Below are 20,253 nucleotides of genomic sequence, written 5' to 3'. Positions count from 1 at the left end.
AGGCCTGATTGATAAACTGAAGAGTAGTAAATCACCCGGACCGGATGGTATACACCCCAGAGTTTTGAAGGAACTAAAAAATGAAATTTCAGACCTATTAGTAAAAAATTGTAACTTATCATTAAAATCATCCATTGTACCTGAAGACTGGAGGATAGCAAATGTAACCCCAATATTTAAAAAGGGCTCCAGGGGCGATCTGGGAAACAACAGACCGGTTAGCCTGACTTCAGTGCCAGGAAAAATAGTGGAAAGTGTTCTAAACATCAAAATCACAGAAAATATAGAAAGACGTGGTTTAATGGAACAAAGTCAGCATGGCTTTACCCAGGGCAAGTCTTGCCTCACAAATCTGCTTCACTTTTTTGAAGAAGTTAATAAACATGTGGATAAAGGTGAACCGGTAGATATAGTATACTTGGATTTTCAGAAGGCGTTTGACAAAGTTCCTCATGAGAGGCTTCTAGGAAAAGTAAAAAGTCATGGGATAGGTGGCGATGTCCTTTCGTGGATTGCAAACTTGCTAAAATACAGGAAACAGAGAGTAGGATTAAATGGACAATTTTCTCAGTGGAAGGGAGTGGACAGTGGAGTGCCTCAGGGATCTGTATTGGGACCCTTACTTTTCAATATATTTATAAATGATCTGGAAAGAAATACGACGAGTGAGTTAATCAAATTTGCAGATGACACAAAATTGTTCAGAGTAGTTAAATCACAAGCAGATTGTGATAAATTGCAGGAAGACCTTGTGAGACTGGAAAATTGGGCATCCAAATGGCAGATGAAATTTAATGTGGATAAGTGCAAGGTGATGCATATAGGGAAAAATAACCCATGCTATAATTATACAATGTTGGGTTCCATATTAGGTGCTACAACCCAAGAAAGAGATCTAGGTGTCATAGTGAATAACACATTGAAATTGTCGGTTTAGTGTGCTGCGGCAGTCAAAAAAGCAAACAGAATGTTGGGAATTATTAGAAAGGGAATGGTGAATAAAACGAAAAATGTCATAATGCCTCTGTATCGCTCCATGGTGAGACCGCACCTTGAATACTGTGTACAATTCCGGTCGCCGCATCTCAAAAAAGATATAATTGCGATTGAGAAGGTACAGAGAAGGGCTACCAAAATAAGGGGAATGGAACATCTCACCTATGAGGAAAGACTAAAGAGGTTAGGACTTTTCAGCTTGGAGAAGAGACGACTGAGGGGGGATATGATAGAGGTGTTTAAAATCATGAGAGGTCTAGAACGGGTAGATGTGAATCGGTTATTTACTCTTTCGGATAGTAGAAAGACTAGGGGACACTCCATGAAGTTAGCATGGGGCACATTTAAAACTAATCGGAGAAAGTTCTTTTTTACTCAACGCACAATTAAACTCTGGAATTTGTTGCCAGTGGATGTGGTTAGTGCAGTTAGTATAGCTGTGTTTAAAAAAGGATTGGATAAGTTCTTGGGGGAGAAGTCCATTACCTGCTATTAAGTCCCCCAAGGAATAGTCACTGCCATTAGCAATGGTAACCTGGAATAGACTTAGTTTTTGGGTACTTGCCAGGTTCTTGTGGCCTGGATTGGCCACTGTTGGAAGCAGGATGCTGGGCTTGATGGACCCTTGGTCTGACTCAGTATGGCATTTTCTTATGTTCTTAAATTAAACTAAACTAAAGGTAAAACAGAGCTATAAGCAACCAGCAGCTCAACTCGCACAGAAAAAGGAAATAAGCAAGCCTACAGTGCAGTATGGAAGACCTAGTAGTTCAACACAATTCAGTACTAACTTTATACAGTCCAGCACAGTGACATGAAATGTATTTCCAACATGTTCCATGGAAGGGTTGTGCTGGGGGAAAAAAAATGCTCGAGTGACTCAATCTCAGACCATACTTGAATCCTAGCTATTTCCTAGCATGTAGCCAGATGGTTTCACGACCAGTGGGTTATGCTTCCCTGCCAGCAGATGGAGACTGAGTCAGATTTCAAAGCTGGCAAAACCCTAGATACACCCCTGCAGTGACCTCAGCCCTTTAGTATTTCTCCCAGCAGATAGACTTTTTGGAAGGAAAAAATTCTACTTTTAAATTGGAGAAAAGATCGAGCCCCGCTCTTCTGCAGCGATACCTAAAGGTCGTTCCCCCCCCCCCCCCCCCCCCCAGAAGTGTACCTTGGTCTGGTAGCCGGTTCCCGGTGTGGACTTTGCTGCTTAAGAAGCTGAAAGGCAGGGGGTTCAGGAAACCGAGCCCTCTCTCCCCACAGCCAGTAAACGCTGAGCCTAGGTAAGTTAAAAAAAAAAAAAAAAAAAAAAGATTTACCTCCTGATTCAGAGACCTTTTGCAGGGGTTTCGTTAAGATTTTCAGTCTCCTTGCTTGGCCTGCCATTCCGACGACCTTCCCAATCCCATTGCTGTAAGGGAAAGTGGGCTTCTGAGCAGGTTGTGTGGCCCCCTGGTGGGTTAAGGCCCGCTTTAGGCTTGGCACACCGTGTAGTAGGCCAGTGGCACCATCTTGTGCGCATCTTTGTGCATGTTGTATTGCCTACCATAGAGCATTGAAACGCGCAGTGCATGTAATGCCGCACGCGCACTATGTGCATAACGTTGCACACGTACATATGGGCACAACTTGCTAGGCGCAGAATACAAATAAAGCCGAAGGCATGGGCTCTGCATGTGACTTGCTGTGGCCCGTGTAGGTGCCTGAAATCTGTGCAGATAAAATTTTAGGCGCAAGCCGAATGAACACGCAGTTACTGTTGCCAATGGCTCCGGCAACAGAGAAACTTGAGCGTTTTTCTGTCTGCGCTGCTTGTCATATTAGGGCTGTACAGTCTGACCTGGATTCTTGCTTATGTCAGAACTGTGAGGAAGCGTAGAGAGAGTTGGCCTCCCTGGACTTTCCTAAGCCTGGCTCCTCCCATTCAGCCATAGCCTTAACTGGAAGTACCTCAGAGCTGAGTACTCCCAGGATTGGGTCATCCATGGGAGAGGGAAATTTGCTGGCACCTAACTCAGTACCTCTTGGGCTAAGTATGGATCCGGCTGCTTTCTCTTGGGTGGAATTCTTTCAAGGCCTTCAAACCTTTGTACAGACACAGTCTACTACCTCACTTGCCCGTCTGGATGGAACCTCAGCTGGTAAGCCCTCCCTCTCTGTCCTATCGGCAGACCTCGAGGCATGCCTTGCCTCACAAAGGGTGTCCCTGGCAGGGACCTGGACAGCATGGATGAAAAGGAGGATATACATTCCTTAGAACAGTGGTTCTCAACCTTTTCCCCATCGTAACACACCTGACAGGCCACACTCACATGTGTGACATACTGCTCATTACAATTCATGGCGGAAATAAAAAGTAAAGGTCCGGCAATAATTGTTGTTTAAAATGACAAGGAAAAGACACGTATTCTGTCTGAACAGAAATTGCATAAATAGTAAACATCCCACACCAAAACAGCACCAATTTCCAGCACTTAAACAGTAACCACCTTACCTAACAAAAGGCAACACTGAAAATATTACACCAGGCCTTAAGACACCAATACATCTCCTATTAGGAAAACGGACCAAGTCAGGCTGCTATAGAGCCCTACACAGAAACTACACGCCAGCAGAAAACCTCACCTAAATCACATGTGCTGATCCTCACCTAACAAGGAATAAAGAGACTGAAACGCATAACTAGAAGCATACAGACAAAACTGAATTGGAAACTCCAACAGAGTAATAAAGGAAAAAAGAAACATCACCCATCCTTATAAAACAAACCAAGAAATATAATATAAAATCAGTAGCAATAAAACCATGCTAACAAAAAGAACAATTATTTTGAAACAGCTGAGTGGAATATCCAATAATTAAAAACTCATTAAAAAATTGCTAGATAGGCTTCTTCTTTAATAATGTTGACAAACTATTGTTGCAGCATGCAGATGGATCCCTACTAATGGGTGGCGATTTTAACATTACGATTAATCCCTCTGTCGACAACTCTGCCCAGGCTTCCTTTGCTTCTAGAGCGGCGAGGACTTCTTTGAACTCTTTACTGGGCAAGTGGGGCTTATCGGATGTTTGGCGGCATAGATACCCCAGTACCCGATCCTATATGTATTTTTCCAATGCCCACCAATCCTACTCTAGGATTGACTTTCTCGTAGTTGATACTCTGTTGCAGAACAGAGTGGTATAGGCGGGAATAGATCCCATTACCTGGACGGATCATGTGCCGGTTAGTCTGGCAGTAAAAATCACTACTTCTCACTTGGGTCAATGATTCTGGAGACTTAACGAGACCTTATTCACTAATAAGGCATTTTTGTTGAAACTAGGGCAAGAATTACAATCCTATTTCGATTGGAATACATCCCCAGAAAGTGCGCCTCCCCTAGTGTGGGAATGCTCCAAAGCTGTAGCTAGGGGGTTACTTAATTCTCAAGCTACCTATTGTAAGAAACAGAAAGGGGAAAAGAGAGCTCTTTTCCATGCATTGATTGCCCGGCTATCCAGGCAACATCAAGCTCAGCAGTGTCCCAGAATCTATCGGCAGCTAGAACAGGCGAGGTCCGAATTGCACCTTTTGGATGCAGAAACTACCGCTTTGGCCTTAGAGATTACGAAGCAACAGTATTATGAAGAAGGAAATAAGCCGGGCCGTTTCCTGGCTAGACGCCTTAAGACAGTCTTAGCCCAAAATAACATAGCTAAAATTAAAAATGCAAGCAGTGAAGTTCTTACAACCTCTGATATTAGTCACTGTTTCACCAAGTTTTATGCAGCTCTACATGTGCCGGACCAAACTATAACAGATGGGAATATTGATAGGTATCTGGATCAGATGGCCTTACCGTGCTTGTTACCATAACAGCAGGCCCAGCTTGATATGCCCATAACGGAAATGGAAGTCCAACATGCTATTAAATTGCTGCCGGTGGGAAAGGCACCGAGATTGGACGGTCTCACAGGGGTTTATTACAAGAAATTGGCGCACACCCTGGTTGTCCCACTGGCAGATATGTTCAACGCATTGCGAGGATCTGCAGGTCTAGCCGCCCATGCTAATGTCGCAGGCATTACTGTTTTAGCGAAGCCTGGGAGGGACCCAGAGCTGTGTGGCTTCTATAGACCGATATCTTTGATAAATCTTGACCTCATGCTTCTGGCACAAATTCTAGTGGAACGCTTAAAGGCTATTTTGCCTGGCTTGATCCACAATGATCAGGTTGGCTTTGTTCCCTCTTGAAAGGCCAGTGATAATATTCGCAAGGTCATAGGTATTATCGATTGGGTCGGAGTAAGCAGATCCCCGCGGTGGTGTTGGCTATTGATGCCGGAAAGGCTTTTGACCTTGTTCATTGGCCCTTTCTGTTCAGGGTACTCACAAAAATGGGTTTTGGACAATACTTTCATAGATGGATACAGGCACTATATGATTCCCCGATGGCGAGGGTGAAGGTTAATGGGGGCTACAACTCTAGCTTTCCTATTCAGAGGGGGTACTAGACAAGGGTGCCCACTTTCTCCTATGCTATTTGCTCTCTTCTTGGAGCCTCTAGCCTCAAAAGTCTGCAACTCACCTAGGGTGACAGGTGTGGAACTTCTGGGCATACACTGTAAGCTGTGTCTCTTTGCGGATGACATCCTCTTCACTCTGACACAACCCTATGACTCTCTAGCAGCAGTGGTAGGGGAGTTAGAGAACTTTCATAAAGTGGCTGGATTCCAAGTCAATCACGATAAATCTGAGTTATTGAATCTTAATTTACCTCAGATGGAAGTAGACCGCATAGCGACAGCTTTTCCATTTCGCTGGGCGAAACAATCCATTAAATACTTGGGGGTCTAGATTGGTGCCAGGTTGACGGACCTCTTTCGTTTTAACTATGTTCCGCTCTGAAAAAAAATTGAACGTGCCCTTCATAATTGGGGTAGAGAACATTTTTCTTGGATGGGTCGCATAGCTATTTTAAAAATGAATATATTACTGAGGTTACTGTATCTGTTCTCTACTATACCTGTTCTGGTGCCGACAGCAACACTCAAAGTATGGCAAAAGAAGCTTTTTGACTATATCTGGAAAAGACGACCTCCTAGGGTGGCACGGGCAGTACTCTTTCTCCCTTACACACACAGGCTTTCAATCACACACATACATGCTGTCTTTTTCTCTCACACACAGACTCTTATTCACATGCTTACAAACATGCTCTCTCTCATTTACACACAGGCTCTCAATCACATACTCACATGCTCCCTCACCTAAACCAGCTCGCAATCACACACATGCTCTCTCTTTCTTTCATTTACACACAGGCTCTTAATCGTACATACACATGATCTCAATCATACACACATACTCTTTCACACAAACAGGTTTTCAATCACAAACTTACACATACAGGTTCCCAGTCGTAAACTTACATTCATGCTCTCTCTCTCACAGGCAGGCTCTCAATCAGACATACTCTTTCACATATACAGGCTCTCAATCATTCACATACATGCTATCTCACACACACATACACACACAGGATCTCAAACACACATGCTTGCTCATTCACTCTCTCTCCCTCCCCAGAACTAGCGGCAGCAGCAGCCTCCTCCCAACCCTAACCTACTTCAATTTCATCCCTCGCAGAGAAAGGAGTCCCTTCAGCTGCGGGGGTTTGCGTTCTTCATTTTTTCTCCGAGCTACGCTGCTCATCCCTCAGGCCACGCCTCTCTTCTGTTCTTCGGGCTGATGCTGCCTGCACTAGCATGGTCTCTTCTTCCCGCGCACGCACCCGCTGCTCACCACTTCCTCTTCCGGGGGGGGGGAAGAAGAGACCGTGCCGCTGACTCCAGCTGTTCTGCTGCGTTCTGCCCGGGCGGAGGAGGATCGGGGAGCAGCGGGGGACTGGGAAGTGCGATGACAAACCTGTGTGTTCTTGGCAACACACTGGTGTGTCGCGACACACTGGTTGAGAACCACTGCCTTAGAAGATGGGGAAATGCCCCCCCCTCGTTTAGAGCCATATTAGACCATGTTACGGTTTTTCCATAGAGATGAATTGCTAGCCCTGGTTTCCCAGACCCTGAAGATGCTGGGAGTTCCTGGGGCAGACTCTGACGGAACCAAAGAAGTATCTATCTATTTAGCCATTTTATATACAGTCTTTCCAAATGAAGATTACAGCAGTTTACATAATGACATAAATATTATAGGTAGCCAATTACATTCACTTGATGTGTTCATGTGTTATACATTTTAGCGAGAGACACATACATTAAGGTGGGATGGGGTAGCAGAGATGAAGTAGCAATTTTTAGCAAAAGGTGTGGAGGGGATATATGGGGGGGGGGGGGGGGGTTGAGAGAAGTTTCGGATACATTTATTTGTGCTGGGTTGGAGAAAAAGTGGTAATGAGATTAATAGGTAGGTTCATAACGAGATTGTCAGTTTAGGAGTAAGTAATGATCCCATTCTGATTTGTCTACGGAAAGCCTCTTGCTACTTTCCAGTACTGGAAGCCATCCAGGAGTTGATTGATCTGGAATGGGATGCCCCAGAGGCAAGTTTTAAAGGTGTCTGAGAGTTAGAAGCTCTATACCCATTGGATCCGGCAGCAAGAGAACGTTTGTGTTTCCCTAAAGTGGATGCACTGGTCTGTGCCGTCTCTAAGCGAACAACTATCCCAGTGAAGGGAGGAGCGGCCTTAAAGGATGAGCACAATAGACGGAGTCCATATTTAAACAGGCCTTTGACGCAATATCAATGAACTTAGATTGCTTCTTGTTGTGCCCTGGTAGTTAGTTTGTGCCTGCTCCTCTCTTGGGAGGTGGATGACTCTGGGGCCAATTCCAGAGTGGTTATGAAACCTGCTGCCGCCTTTTTAGCTGACGCGGGCTCGTTCCTAATCCGTACCACGGCCAGAGGAGTGGCTTCAGTGGTGGTGGCAAGAAGACAGCTATGGCTGCGGAATTGGTCAGCAGACACAACGTCCAAGGCAATTCTCACAAAGAGCCCTTTAAGGATCTCTTCTCTTTGGAAGCGAATTGGAAAACCTGACCAGTAAATAGGGCGAATTTCTAGTTCCCCGGCTACCAGAAAATAAGAGAAAGCAGTTACAGCGCCCTTTGCCTATGAGGGGTCGATCCAAGGGCTCCCAGCACTTTCGCCCCTACAGAAACATGACATTTCAGAGGTCTCTGTCCTTGAGGGGCAGGCTCGGGTTTAGGTTCATCCCAAACCCCCCAATGAAAATTTTCCGACACGCCCTTGGAGCAAGGAGATAGGGGGTCGACTGTCCCTCTTCTATCAAGCGTGGGCCGAGATCACTTCGGACAAATGAGTACTGGAGGTCATACGAGAAGGATATGTGCTGGAATTTTGCAGCACTCCTCGGAACATATTCATGATATCTCCTTGCCACTCCCAGCACAAGAAGCAGGCAGTGGAGACTACCCTGTTAAGGCTCCTCACAATGAGGACTATAATCCCAGTACTTGCACCCCAGGAAAATATGGTGCACTATTCCATCTACTGCATCGTACTTCCTTTTGCCCCATCTTGGACCTCAAGAGCGTCAACGTACAACTATGATCGATTCATTTCCGCATGGGAACCCTATGCTCTGTGGTAATGGCCATATAATCGAGAGTTCTTAACCTCCCTGGACCTATCTGAGGCCTACCTAAATATTCCAATCCATCAAGAATATCAGTTTCCTATGCTTTGTAGAACTGGGTCGCCATTATCAGTTTCTGGTACTGCCCCTTGGCCTGGCCACCACCACCAGAACATTTCCCAAGATTATGGTAATGGTAGTGGCAGCATTGCAAAAAGTGGGAATCCTGGTGCACCCATACTTGGACGACTGGTTGATCCAGGCAAAGTCCATGGAAGAGATTCCCCGGGTGACCTCCTTGCTTCAGGGACCTCTGTTGGGTCATAAACCAGGACAAGAGCAGTCTTAAACCCTCCCAGCCTTTGAATATCTGGGAGTCCAATTTGACACCAAGCAGGGCAAGGTTCTTTCTTCTGACTACATGGATAAGGAAGTTGATGTCCCAAGTGTGTCTGAGCACGATATGCCCAATGGTGTGGAGCTATCTTCAAGTTCTCGGTTTGGGGGCAACCCTGGAAGTAGTGCTGTGGGCAAGGGCACATTTGTGACCACTTGAATGCTCCTTGCTGTCACGTTGGAACCAGCAGTCTCAAGACTAGTCTATTCACCTCCACTTACCGATGGAAGTATGCTCTCAGCTCCAATGGTGGCTGCAGGAAGCTCATGGGAGCCTATTTGGAGGTAGGAAAGCCGTTACCTTTTCAGGTTAAAGCTCATTCTACTAGGGCTCAGGCGGTCTCATGGGCGGAAGCTAGATTACTGTCTCCTGTCTACAACTGCTGAGTGGTGACTCGGCAGTTGTAGACAGGAGACACCTTGCACACCTTCTCCAGGTTCTATCACCTGGACGTTTAGGCCTGAGAGGATGCGGTGTTAACCTAACTGCGGGCAGCCTCCCGCCCCAATCAGGAGGAGCTTTTGTACATCCCATTGGTCGTGAGTCCATCCGGATACATGCTAGGAAATGACTTACCTGAATTTCGTTTTCCTTAGTCTAGATAGATGGACTCGGCATCCTGCCCATGGCTGCCCAAGAACAATGCCAAGGATTCGCTCGTGGAGTGAATATAGATTCCGAGAGATTACGGGTAAGATGTCATCCAGTCTCTAGATCAGGTAATCTATAATCTTACTGGGCTTCAGTGTGTGTTTGGTTGAGTACAGTTACGGTTATCCATTTTTAATCAAGTTTTTTTCAATAGTATGTCCACAGTGGCTTTTGAATAGAATACTGAAGGGCTGAGGTCACTATAGGGGGGTGTATGTAGGGTGACGTCAGCTTTGAAACCTGACTCCATCTCCAGGGGCGCATAACCCATTGGTTCTGAGACCATCTGTCTACACTAAGAAAAAGAAAATTATCAGGTAAGTAATTTCTCCATTGGGCCTAATATGATCAGTATGTGTTGAACTGTAATAAGTCATTCTAGCTGTTGAAATGTTTTTTGGCACAGTATTTATTTTGTGATAATTTAAAAACAAAAGCTGAAGGTTGAGCCAGTATGAATTTGGAATGCATGCACCTGATCTGAGCCGCACAGAGGTTTTCAGTCTGAAAAGATGGTGATCCTAGCATACTGTACAACAGGGATATGCGGATCTTATGCCCCTGTTTAACAAAATGGGCAGATTAAAACTGGGTTGAGCCATGTTTTTATGCTTTTTAGGATCATATGGTTTGTATCTATTTATTTTGGCGTTTTTATATACAGTTTAAAAAAAAAAAAAAAAATCACCACAGTTTATAAAATCAGCATTCATATTCTTGGTCAACATTCCCACACTGTCAGCATCCATTTTCCAGGTCAATGCTACAGCAAATAGATATCCTAGTTCATATTCATACATATTCTAGGTCAACACAACTTCAGATACAAATTCTAATTCTACTTAAAATATGCTTATTGCTCGCTCCACTAACATTATCTCTGGTACTGATGTTTAAGCTAATGGCATATTGGCATTTTACGTTAAATTGTATGCATTTCTAAAGTGCCACATTTCCAGTTCTCGCTTGAAACTCTTTCTTTCTGTTATCTGACGTAGTGATTCTGGAAGAGTTCCACAACTTGGGGCCTGATATGGAGAACAGTTGGCCTCTTATTTGCATTAAGACTGAAAACCTCTGTGCGGCTCAGATCAGGTACATGCATTCCAAATTCATACTGGCTCAACCTTCAGCTTTTGTTTTTAAATTATCACAAAATAAATACTGTGCCAAAAAACATTTCAACAGCTAGAATGACTTATTACAGTTCAACACATACTGATCATATTAGGCCCAATGGAGAAATTACTATCTCGAAAACCATGCAATACTCCACGCCTCCCAGTTTGGCTTCCGAAAACACTTTAATACTGAATCGCTACTCCTCTCCCTATCCGACCACCTCCTCAGAGGCATGGGCCAAGGACACAGCTACCTCCTCGCCCTCCTCGATATTTTGGCAGCTTTCGACACCATTAACCACCAGCACCTACTGACATGCCTGGAAAGCATCGGCATCTCAGGCCTTGCCCTCGCCTGGTTCAAATCCTTCCTCTCAAACAAAGTTTTCTGTTAAAATTGGTAACTCCACATCTACCCCACAGCCCTTACAGCAAGGAGTCCCTCAAGGCTCATCGCTCTCTTCCACCCTCTTCAACGTCTACTTCACCCCACTCTGCCAACTCCTCTCTGACCTCAAACTTAAGTTTTATCTCTACGCTGATGATGTCCAGATCATCATGCCCATACACAACTCTATCTCCGATGCCCTGGAGCACTGGGAAAACTGCCTCACAGTCATCAAACCCCTACTCAACAACCTCCATCTAGCCCTTAACACGAACAAAACGGAACTCCTACTCATCTCCCACCACTCTTCAAACTCCACCTCACTGTCTAACAATGCCACGTTTAACCTTCACTCAGCGCAACCATTTGTAAAGGACCTTGGAGTTCTCCTCGATAACCAATTAAGCATGAAGAATTATGTTAACTCTATTCTTAAAACTGGCTTCTTCAAACTTAACGTACTCAAAAAAAAACTCAGACCTCTCCTACACACCCAAGACTTCCGTACAGTGATCCAAGCCACCATCTCTTCCAAATTGGAATACTGCAACTCTCTCCTCCTAGGGCTCCCACATTCTACGATAAAACCATTACAAATGTTACAAAACACCACAGCAAGACTCATCACAAACTCCCGTAAACATGAACACATCACTCCCATCCTCAGAGACCTACACTGGCTCCCCATACCCTCCCGTATACACTACAAAACCTTGACTATAGTACATAAAGCCATTCACGCCCACAACTCCAGATGGTTAGACCTTCCTTTCACTGCCCCCCAGTCCACTCGTCTGACCAGATCTGCCAACAAAGGTACCCTTCTTGTGCCCTCACTTAAAATAGCCCATCTCTCCTCTGCACGCGACCGTGCCATCTCGATTGCAGGTCCCGCTCTATGGAACACCCTGCCACCCGACCTGCGCCTTGAACCATGTGTTATCAAATTCAAAAAGAAACTAAAAACGTTTCTATTTAAACAAGCCTATCCAGAATAGTCTGCCCATAAACCTGTCATCCTAAATATCACTACATAGTATCTATGCATTCCTCATATTGAGGACCTAGTTGTTTTGTTAATTCCTTTCTTCTTGGCTGCTCCTTTGTTTTCCCCCTCCAAGTTCATCTTCCCTGTTAACATGTAATTTCCAAGCCTATCTCATTCATTGTAAACCGGTATGATGTCCACTACCAATACCGGTATATAACATTTTTTAAATAAATTAAATGTGTGTTCCGAGTAGAAGGCACTATTAGAAGTCCTTTGTTTTGTGATCTTAGTGCTCACTGTGGTGTGTAATGTTGTTGTCACTCCTAATAAGCATGGGTTAATATTGTTGATACTGAAAATTAGTTAGTACTTTTATAATGAATCCTGGATTGTACAGGAAGCCAGTGCAGTGCTATCAGCAAGTGGGTGATGTGGTCAAACTTACTTGCCCCTAGTAAGAGTCTAGCAGAGGCATTTTGAAGTAATTGTAGTGGTTTTAGTAGTCCTGATGCTTAGTAGTAGGGAGTTGTAATAGACTAAGTTTGAAAATATTAGTGTTTGTAAGACAGTGCGGAAGTCCTGTATTGTTAATAAGGGTTTCAGCCGATTGTAATATTCTCAGCTTGGAGTATCATGTTTTGATTAATTTGCTAATATGCTTTTTCATAGTGAAGTTCTCATCGATCTGTATTCCTAGGACTCCTACTTGATCTGAGAGAGTGATATTAATTCCTAGGTCCATGGTTAGCGGTTTGATTATCATGATGTCTCTCCTTAACCACACTATTTCAAGTTTTGTTTTGGGTTTAGAGTTAGTTTCAATTTAGTTTTTGTTGTATAGCCTTCAAGTATGTTGATAGACGATGCTGTGTTTTTCAAATGTTATCAAAAGGGATGTAGAATTGTATGTCTGCATAAAGAAAGAAGTTGATTCCTAGATTTATTAGTAATGCACATATGGGCAGTAAATAAATGTTGAATAGTGTGGCCAAGAATGCTGACTCTTGGGGACACCTGTATCGATTGGGAAGGTGTCAGAAATTTGGTTGCCCATTTTGGTTTGGAATGTCCTATCTTTTAGGAAGGAAGAGAACCATTTGATAACATTTCCGTCTTTTTCCAGTTTCTCTCAGCTGGTGGCATGGTCAACTGTGTCTAATGCTGTTAAGTCAATTAGTAAAAGGATATATGATACATAGTTTTCAAACCCTTGTAAAACAGGGTCGACCAAGGAAATGAGTAGGGTTTCCGTTGAGTGATTTCTGAATCCAAATTGGTTTGGTATAGATTTATATTGCCTTCTAGGTGGTTCTCCAATTGAGTTAACACTGCTTTTTCTAGGACTTTAGTGATGAAAGCCAAACTGGTAATTGTCCTAATCATCAATTCTGCCAGTTTTATTTTTTGAGATTTGTTTAATCACAGCTTGTTTTGCCCTATCAGGTACCAATCCTTCTGCTAGCGAGTGGTTTATTATGGTTTTGAATATTGGCGTTACTATGCGGTTTACTTTTTTTTAGGGTACTTGCAGGGATAGGGTCCAGTGGATGGGTAGCAGGCTTTGTTTTTGTGATTTGGTTTATTTCAAATTTAGAAACTGGCTTGGAAGAGTTCCAATTCACTTGGCCCAATGTTTCTGGCTCTCTTGTTGGTTAGACAGGTGGAGAATTGTGTTTTTTTGTGATGATTTTGTTTAACAGCAAAGTAACATTCATAGCATGAGTTCTTTGAAAAGTCATAGTAGTTTGAGGAGGATAGGTCCTTGATTAGGTTTTTAATTGTTTCGAACAGCAATTTGGAATTAAATATTGCACCATGAATCTGTTTTCATAGTAGTTGGGGGGGGGGGGTTGCTTTATTGATTTGTTCACGGTATTTGGTTAATGGGGATTTGTATTTTTCTAGGGATCACAATAATGCCTCCTCATCATTTGACTCCTAGGTAGCTGCTATTTCTTTGATAATTTTATCCTATGACCAATCCAAAAAAGAAAAACATTCCAAAATGAAGGCAACAGTTCCATTGATCATGTCCTTTTTGCAGAATGGATTGCAAAAGGGCTTAGCTTTAAATTCCCTCAGGATTCAGGTGGTAGCAATCCTCTTTTAAAGAGGACTGGTTCAGGGAGAGCCCTTAAATTGTCATCTGGATATTTTACACATTCCTGAGAGGAGTTAGGCATATTCATCCTCCAATGAAAACAACCATGGAACCTCCGCTTGGTATGCCTTGTGTATGGCTCCTTTTGAACCGGTTGGGGGGATGGGGTGGGAGCTCAATTAAGAATTTCATGCTCAAGACTGTGTTTCTAGTGGTCTTTTGTTAAGCAAGGCTCTTAACTGAATTAAAGGCCTTGTCATGCAGAGAGCTGTTTCTGAGCTTTTCAGTGCCATCCTTGCCTGAGGTGGTGTCACTGTTTCATGTACGTTGAGTAATTTCTTTGCTAACTTTTAAAAATGGTAGGGAGTTTCAATTCCTAGATGTGTGTAGAAATCTACTGAGGTACCTGAAGTTCACAAATGGTTTCACAAGATTGGCTCGCTTGTTCCATTCAGTGGGCAGTAGAAAGGCTAAGCTGCTTTGAAGGTGATCATAGACTTGACCTTATGGTTCCTAAGGAGTGCAGAGCTCATTCAACCAGGGCACAAGTGGCTTCTTGGGTGGAATATCACATGATTCCAATAGAGGAAATATGCAGGGCAGCAACTTAGGCCTCCTTGCATTGTTTTGCTAAGTATTACCACTTGGACAAACTAGAGATGCTGCTGCTTTTTGGGGTGGTCCTCTTGAGAGCAGTCATAGTGGGATCCTACACATGGTGAAGGGTGCTTGGGTATATCCTAATCATCTGGACTAGTCTGGTGGGGTGCAAAGGAAGAAAAAATATTTGATCTGGCCTGCTACATTTTTTTTTTGTCCCATCAAAACCACTCAGTTTATCCTTTCTGCCTGCTCATTTGAAAATTTCAGCTAAATGTTTACACATTAGGTGTGTGCAGTTTTTTGGATTAATTTTTTTTGTTTGTTTTTAATACTTCAGCGTCTGTTAAACTTCTTGCTTGTTTAGAAGAAAAAGTTTTTGTTCTTTGCTTTGATAGATAGAAATACCAAAGAGCAGCAGGCTGCATGAGATTCTATATGAGGTGATGTCAGCAACTTATTGTCTTTTTCAACCTGATAGGGAGGCAGAACCTATGCATATGGACTGGTCTGGTAGGACTCGAGGAAAGAAAATTAGTAGATAAGGCCACATTTTTGCTTAGTGGCAACATTCAAAATTCTGTCACAACACTTTGCCTCTTTATTCCCCGACCGGTCTTTAAAATCACGAGAGGTCTTGAACGAGTAGATGTGAATCGGTTATTTACACTTTCGAATAATAGAAGGACTAGGGGGCATTCCATGAAGTTAGCAAGTAGCACATGTAAGACTAATTGGAGAAAATTCTTTTTCACTCAATGCACAATTAAGCTCTGGAATTTGTTGCCAGAGGATGTGGTTAGTGCAGTTAGTATAGCTGGGTTCAAAAAAGGTTTGGATAAGTTCTTGGAGAAGTCCATTAACGGCTATTAATCAAGTTTACTTAGGGAATAGCCACTGCTATTAATTGCATCAGTAGCATGGGATCTTCTTAGTGTTTGGGTAATTGCCAGGTTCTTGTGGCCTGGATTGGCCTCTGTTGGAAACAGGATGCTGGGCTTGATGGACCCTTGGTCTGACCCAGCATGGCAATTTCTTATGTTCTTAAGTAAGCACTAAAGGTATATTCCCACTAAGAGTATACCGGTATAGGAGAGACAAACCAGGACACAGGCAGTATCTGCCTGTGAAACTCTGCATCAAAGCACAACCTCCTACCGGTACCTTCTGTGGTTTTGCCTTTGATACAAGGTTGCAGACAAATACACAATCTCCCTATAAGATATTCTTACTATTTTTGCTATAAGAACACCTAAAAACTGAAACCAGCAACTTTTTTTTTTTTTACATTTACCTTAAGTTTTTTCACTGTTTAGCTTTTTGATTTTTTTAGCTTTCGTAAAGTGACAATCTCAGGAGTATTTGTCTACATAGAATTATATCGTTGAATGATGCAGTGAATCATAGCTGTGGTAGTGACATATGATCCCCAAAGTCAGACTGGTTGTATTCCCTCCTTTGAACTTCCCCACCCTTTATGGGGCCTCCGTGAAAGGCTCATTTTCTAGCTCAAATAGCAAGTTTAAAATCTCATTTGGCAGCAGTTTTATTAAAATTGCTGGATATGTTTACAGTTTCAGTGGCTTGCTAGTAGCACTTAAACTAAATTCAAATATCTTTTGTATTTTTCCATTTAGGGCTTGATTCACTTAAACTATTTTTCCCCCACATAGAGACAGAATGGGAGGAAAACCTTATTAAAGCTGGCCTATATTGTTCCTTTTGCCAAAATGAAATGCTTAATCCAGTTTTGTTTTTTTTTAATGTGAGCAAATACTGTATTAGTAATATCAAATCAGCACACTACATAGATAGTTTGTGTTTGTGATTCTGTTTTAACTCTTTTTATAGAATATTTCATTTGGAAAAGAAATAAAATTGAAGCATGAAAGATTTTATTATAATTGTAAATTTTTCTTGGTTGGAATTTTAAAATAGGATAAAAAGTTACTACTGGAACAGAAGCTCAAAAAAACTGAAGACGACCTTGGCAGGCAACTGAATTGCACAAAGCAGGTGAATAAACATTAGATGACTGGTGTTTAAATACAATAATTTAGACTGTAATTATTGACTTTTTAGATGTTCTGACAACTATTAAATATGATTTCATTGTTAAAACTGCTTAAGTTATATTATTTGTTGGACAGAGTATGTTATATCTAATACTATGATCCCTTTAAGGTTCATGACGAAAGTCAAATATGTGATGATTCTTATGTAATTGGTAATGTTATGCTTTTTAACTTTTAATAGCCTGTAAGATTGAGGAGCCTGTTTATTTTCAGCTCCTTAGTAGTAAAATAATGTGATTTTAATATAATTATAGAAATAAAACATTTTATGGGGGGGAAAAATATATACTTTATTCTCTTTAAGCATGCCTTATGCTATATATAAGCATCTATCTCATCACAGAATTAAACTCTTATGGTCACTCGCATTTCTGTTACATTTTGTATTTTATGTAATATTTGTAAATAAGTTGGTCAAGCTGATTTAACCATCTTTATCAAATTTTAAATAGGCCTTGTCTGAAAAAAGTTATGAGTTAGACAGGTTACGAAGTGACTGGACAGCACAAGCAACAGCACTTACAAACAAGCATTCTCAGGAACTAACCAGCGAGAAGGAAAAAGTGCTGCAGGTACGGTACTGGCCAAGAGCATCCTGCCTCACTGAAATAATGGAGACGGTACAGTGTCAACCAAAGCAAAGCTCTTTAAACGTTAATGGACTGATTTATAATCTCTTCTTTGGCAGCCTGGCTTCTGTGTTTATACTGTTTGAGTCCAGAAATGGCTGAGGAGGTTACTTTAAGATCAACGCTCCAATTTTGAGTGGGTTGGTGATTCAGTCCATGTCTTGCTGTTATGTAGAAGAAGATATCAGTGTTTTAGTATTCAGCCTTTCATGATTAAGGAACCATCATGTCACAGCATACAAATTTCTTACTAGCTTCGAAGGATGTTTGTTGTTCGATTTTGCTTTTTAGCTTACTTTCCAAAAGAAAAGAAAGCTTATGAGCTCACTGTGTGTCTGTCCTCATAATAACTTTTCTGTTTGGTGCCCTAGACATACCAAATTTTAGCCATACCAGATTTTCAAGATATATCAAGAGCAATATTCCCTCTAAGCTGTGCGTGTGTGTGGCCGTGCACAACTTTCTTGCAGCTTTGCACAGCTTTGCCCCCCAGTGTAGGAAGACCAGGGCCACGGTGGAGCTCATTCCATTTTGGTCTGAAGTGAGGGAGGAGGCTGTTGGTGGCCGTGGTGGAGCTCATCCCACCGTGGCCTTGAAGCAGGGGGACAGGCCTTTGGGGGCCGCTGTGGAGCTCATTTCAGCAGAGGCTGTACATATGTTGGTGTCTGAGAGACTGTGTGCATGCGTGTGCGTGTTGCAAGATCCTATGTGCATGTCTATGTGAAAGCTTGTATGCATGTATGTCTGTATAAAAGCCTGTGTTTGAGAGTCTCTGCATATTTTATACGTCTGAGAGCCTGTGTGCATATGTCTGTGTGAGAACCTGTGTGCATGTGCCTATGAGAACCTATGTCAGACTTTCACAGGCACACATGCGCACACACACAATGTGAGTGTGAGGGGGAGAGAGTCTGTGTGTGTTAAGGTATGTATATGAGAGAGGGAGTGTGAGAGAGAGAAGAGAGTTTTTGCTGCCCTACCTCCCCCCATCCACAACAAACTCAGGGTGACTGGAAAATCAAGATCCCAGGTATGGAGAGCAGGAGATTTTTAAAAAATTCTTATTAATGTTAATTATTTGATATAATTTGTTTTTGTTTTGAAATATTTTATTTTTTTTGGGGGGGGGGGGGGAATGGAACATTTAAATTATTGGATGTTTTATTCATCAGATGTTTTGAAATATTTAATTGGTTTTTGAGAAATTAGAACAAATTTATGCAAGTTCTTTAAATTATTGGATGTTTGTCAACTGTTTTGACATTTTATTCTTTTTATCAGTATGGTTTTAATATTATGAAGGAGTTATATCTTGATTTTATTAATATTTTGCGAGGAATGATGTATCTGTTTTTCTGTTGCTCTGCATAATAGATTCAGGCTTTATGGTTTCCAGTACAGTTTTTGTTGGCACGTTTCTAGTTATACTTTATTGTCTTTCTATTCTATATTTGGTTAGGGTCAGTATTTTAAAGGTCCAGTTCTTGTGTAACTTTAATTCTTGCTGTGAAAATGATGGTATTTTTCACTGGCTTTTATGGCATTATGGTCCTGACTTCCTCATTTCTATTTTAAAAGGAAGTTTGTTCTTTATTTCACTTGCATGCAGAAAATGGTTTTGAATGTTCTTGCAGAAAAATATTTTATCCCAGGACAAGGAGGATGCTAGTCCTCACATATGGGTGACGTCAGTAACGGAGCCCTAGTGCGGGAAAAACTTCTGTCGGTTTCTAGAAACTTTTGACTGGCCCTGTGAGGCCACTGAGCATGCCCAGCATGCCATGATATTCTCTGCCACAGGGGTCTCACTTCAGTCTTCGTTTTTCCGCGCTGCTGGCTAGCAGCACGGACACCGGAGCCCCTGAGAGTACTCCGTTTTTTGACTAATAATATTCTCATTTTTTCATAAATTCTCCCTCACGGGATCTCACTTCTCTCACCTCACCGGCTGGTGAAGTAATTCAGCGTTAAATTTCAAAAAACGCTGCTTTCTTTTTCAGTCATCGACGGTCGTTGATGATACCATGACGTCGGGTTTTAAAAAATGCCCGACTTGTAATCTAACAATGTCGATTACAGATCCGCACTTAGTGCGTTCGATGTTTGGGTGATCAGCACGATATCTCATCTTGCCAAAAATGCCAAGAGATGACACCCAAAGGAAGAAAACCGCTCCAAGAGAAAATCCAGCAACTCTTCAGTCTGCAGTTGATTCCCTCTCCATCCACTTCAACGAAGTCCTCACCGGTAGGTGCTTCTCAAAATGTTTTGTTAAAAAAACGTCGACTGGATGCTTTGGGTAAAAAATCCTCGCCTACACCATCGACATCATCTGTTCACTCAGCGTCAGAGGTAAGGCCCAAACATAAGCATCGTCATCGACATGCCTCGGCCTCACCGTCGACATCTATCCGCGAAGAACTGATCGAAAAGCGGGCCAAGCGCACTGACACTTCGGTGCCTGATAGGCCTACCAAGACAGTTAAACCGCAAACAGCATCGTCTCCACCTCCACTACTGTCACTGACTACCTCGATGCTGCAGGACTTAACCACATTTATAAAGGAAGCAGTCCTACAAGCTATTAAAGAAAATTTACCGGTGACTGCACCAATGCCGGCGACATTGCCGGTGACATCAGACTTATCTACAATGTCACCGATGCCGGCACAACCAGTGCCGATGACTGCATCATCA

At 42.5% G+C, this 20,253-nt stretch overlaps 1 protein-coding gene across 4 annotated transcripts in view; it reads left to right on the top strand.

Moving 5' to 3' along the window:
• Positions 1-20,253, top strand: part of SASS6 (SAS-6 centriolar assembly protein) — a 180,795-nt gene that overhangs the window by 29,919 nt on the left and 130,623 nt on the right. For all 4 annotated transcript variants that reach the window (XM_029617431.1, XM_029617430.1, XM_029617433.1 and 1 more), the window contains exons 6-7: positions 16,791-16,868; positions 17,380-17,499. In XM_029617431.1, the coding sequence (XP_029473291.1) occupies positions 16,791-16,868; positions 17,380-17,499 (198 nt within the window). The remainder of the gene's footprint in view (positions 1-16,790; positions 16,869-17,379; positions 17,500-20,253) is intronic.

The sequence above is a fragment of the Rhinatrema bivittatum genome, chromosome 10, assembly GCF_901001135.1.
Source record: "Rhinatrema bivittatum chromosome 10, aRhiBiv1.1, whole genome shotgun sequence".
Taxonomy (NCBI): Eukaryota; Metazoa; Chordata; class Amphibia; order Gymnophiona; family Rhinatrematidae; genus Rhinatrema; species Rhinatrema bivittatum.
The sequence above is the reverse complement of the archived record's forward strand: the minus strand, read 5'-3'. Positions and strand labels throughout refer to the sequence as shown.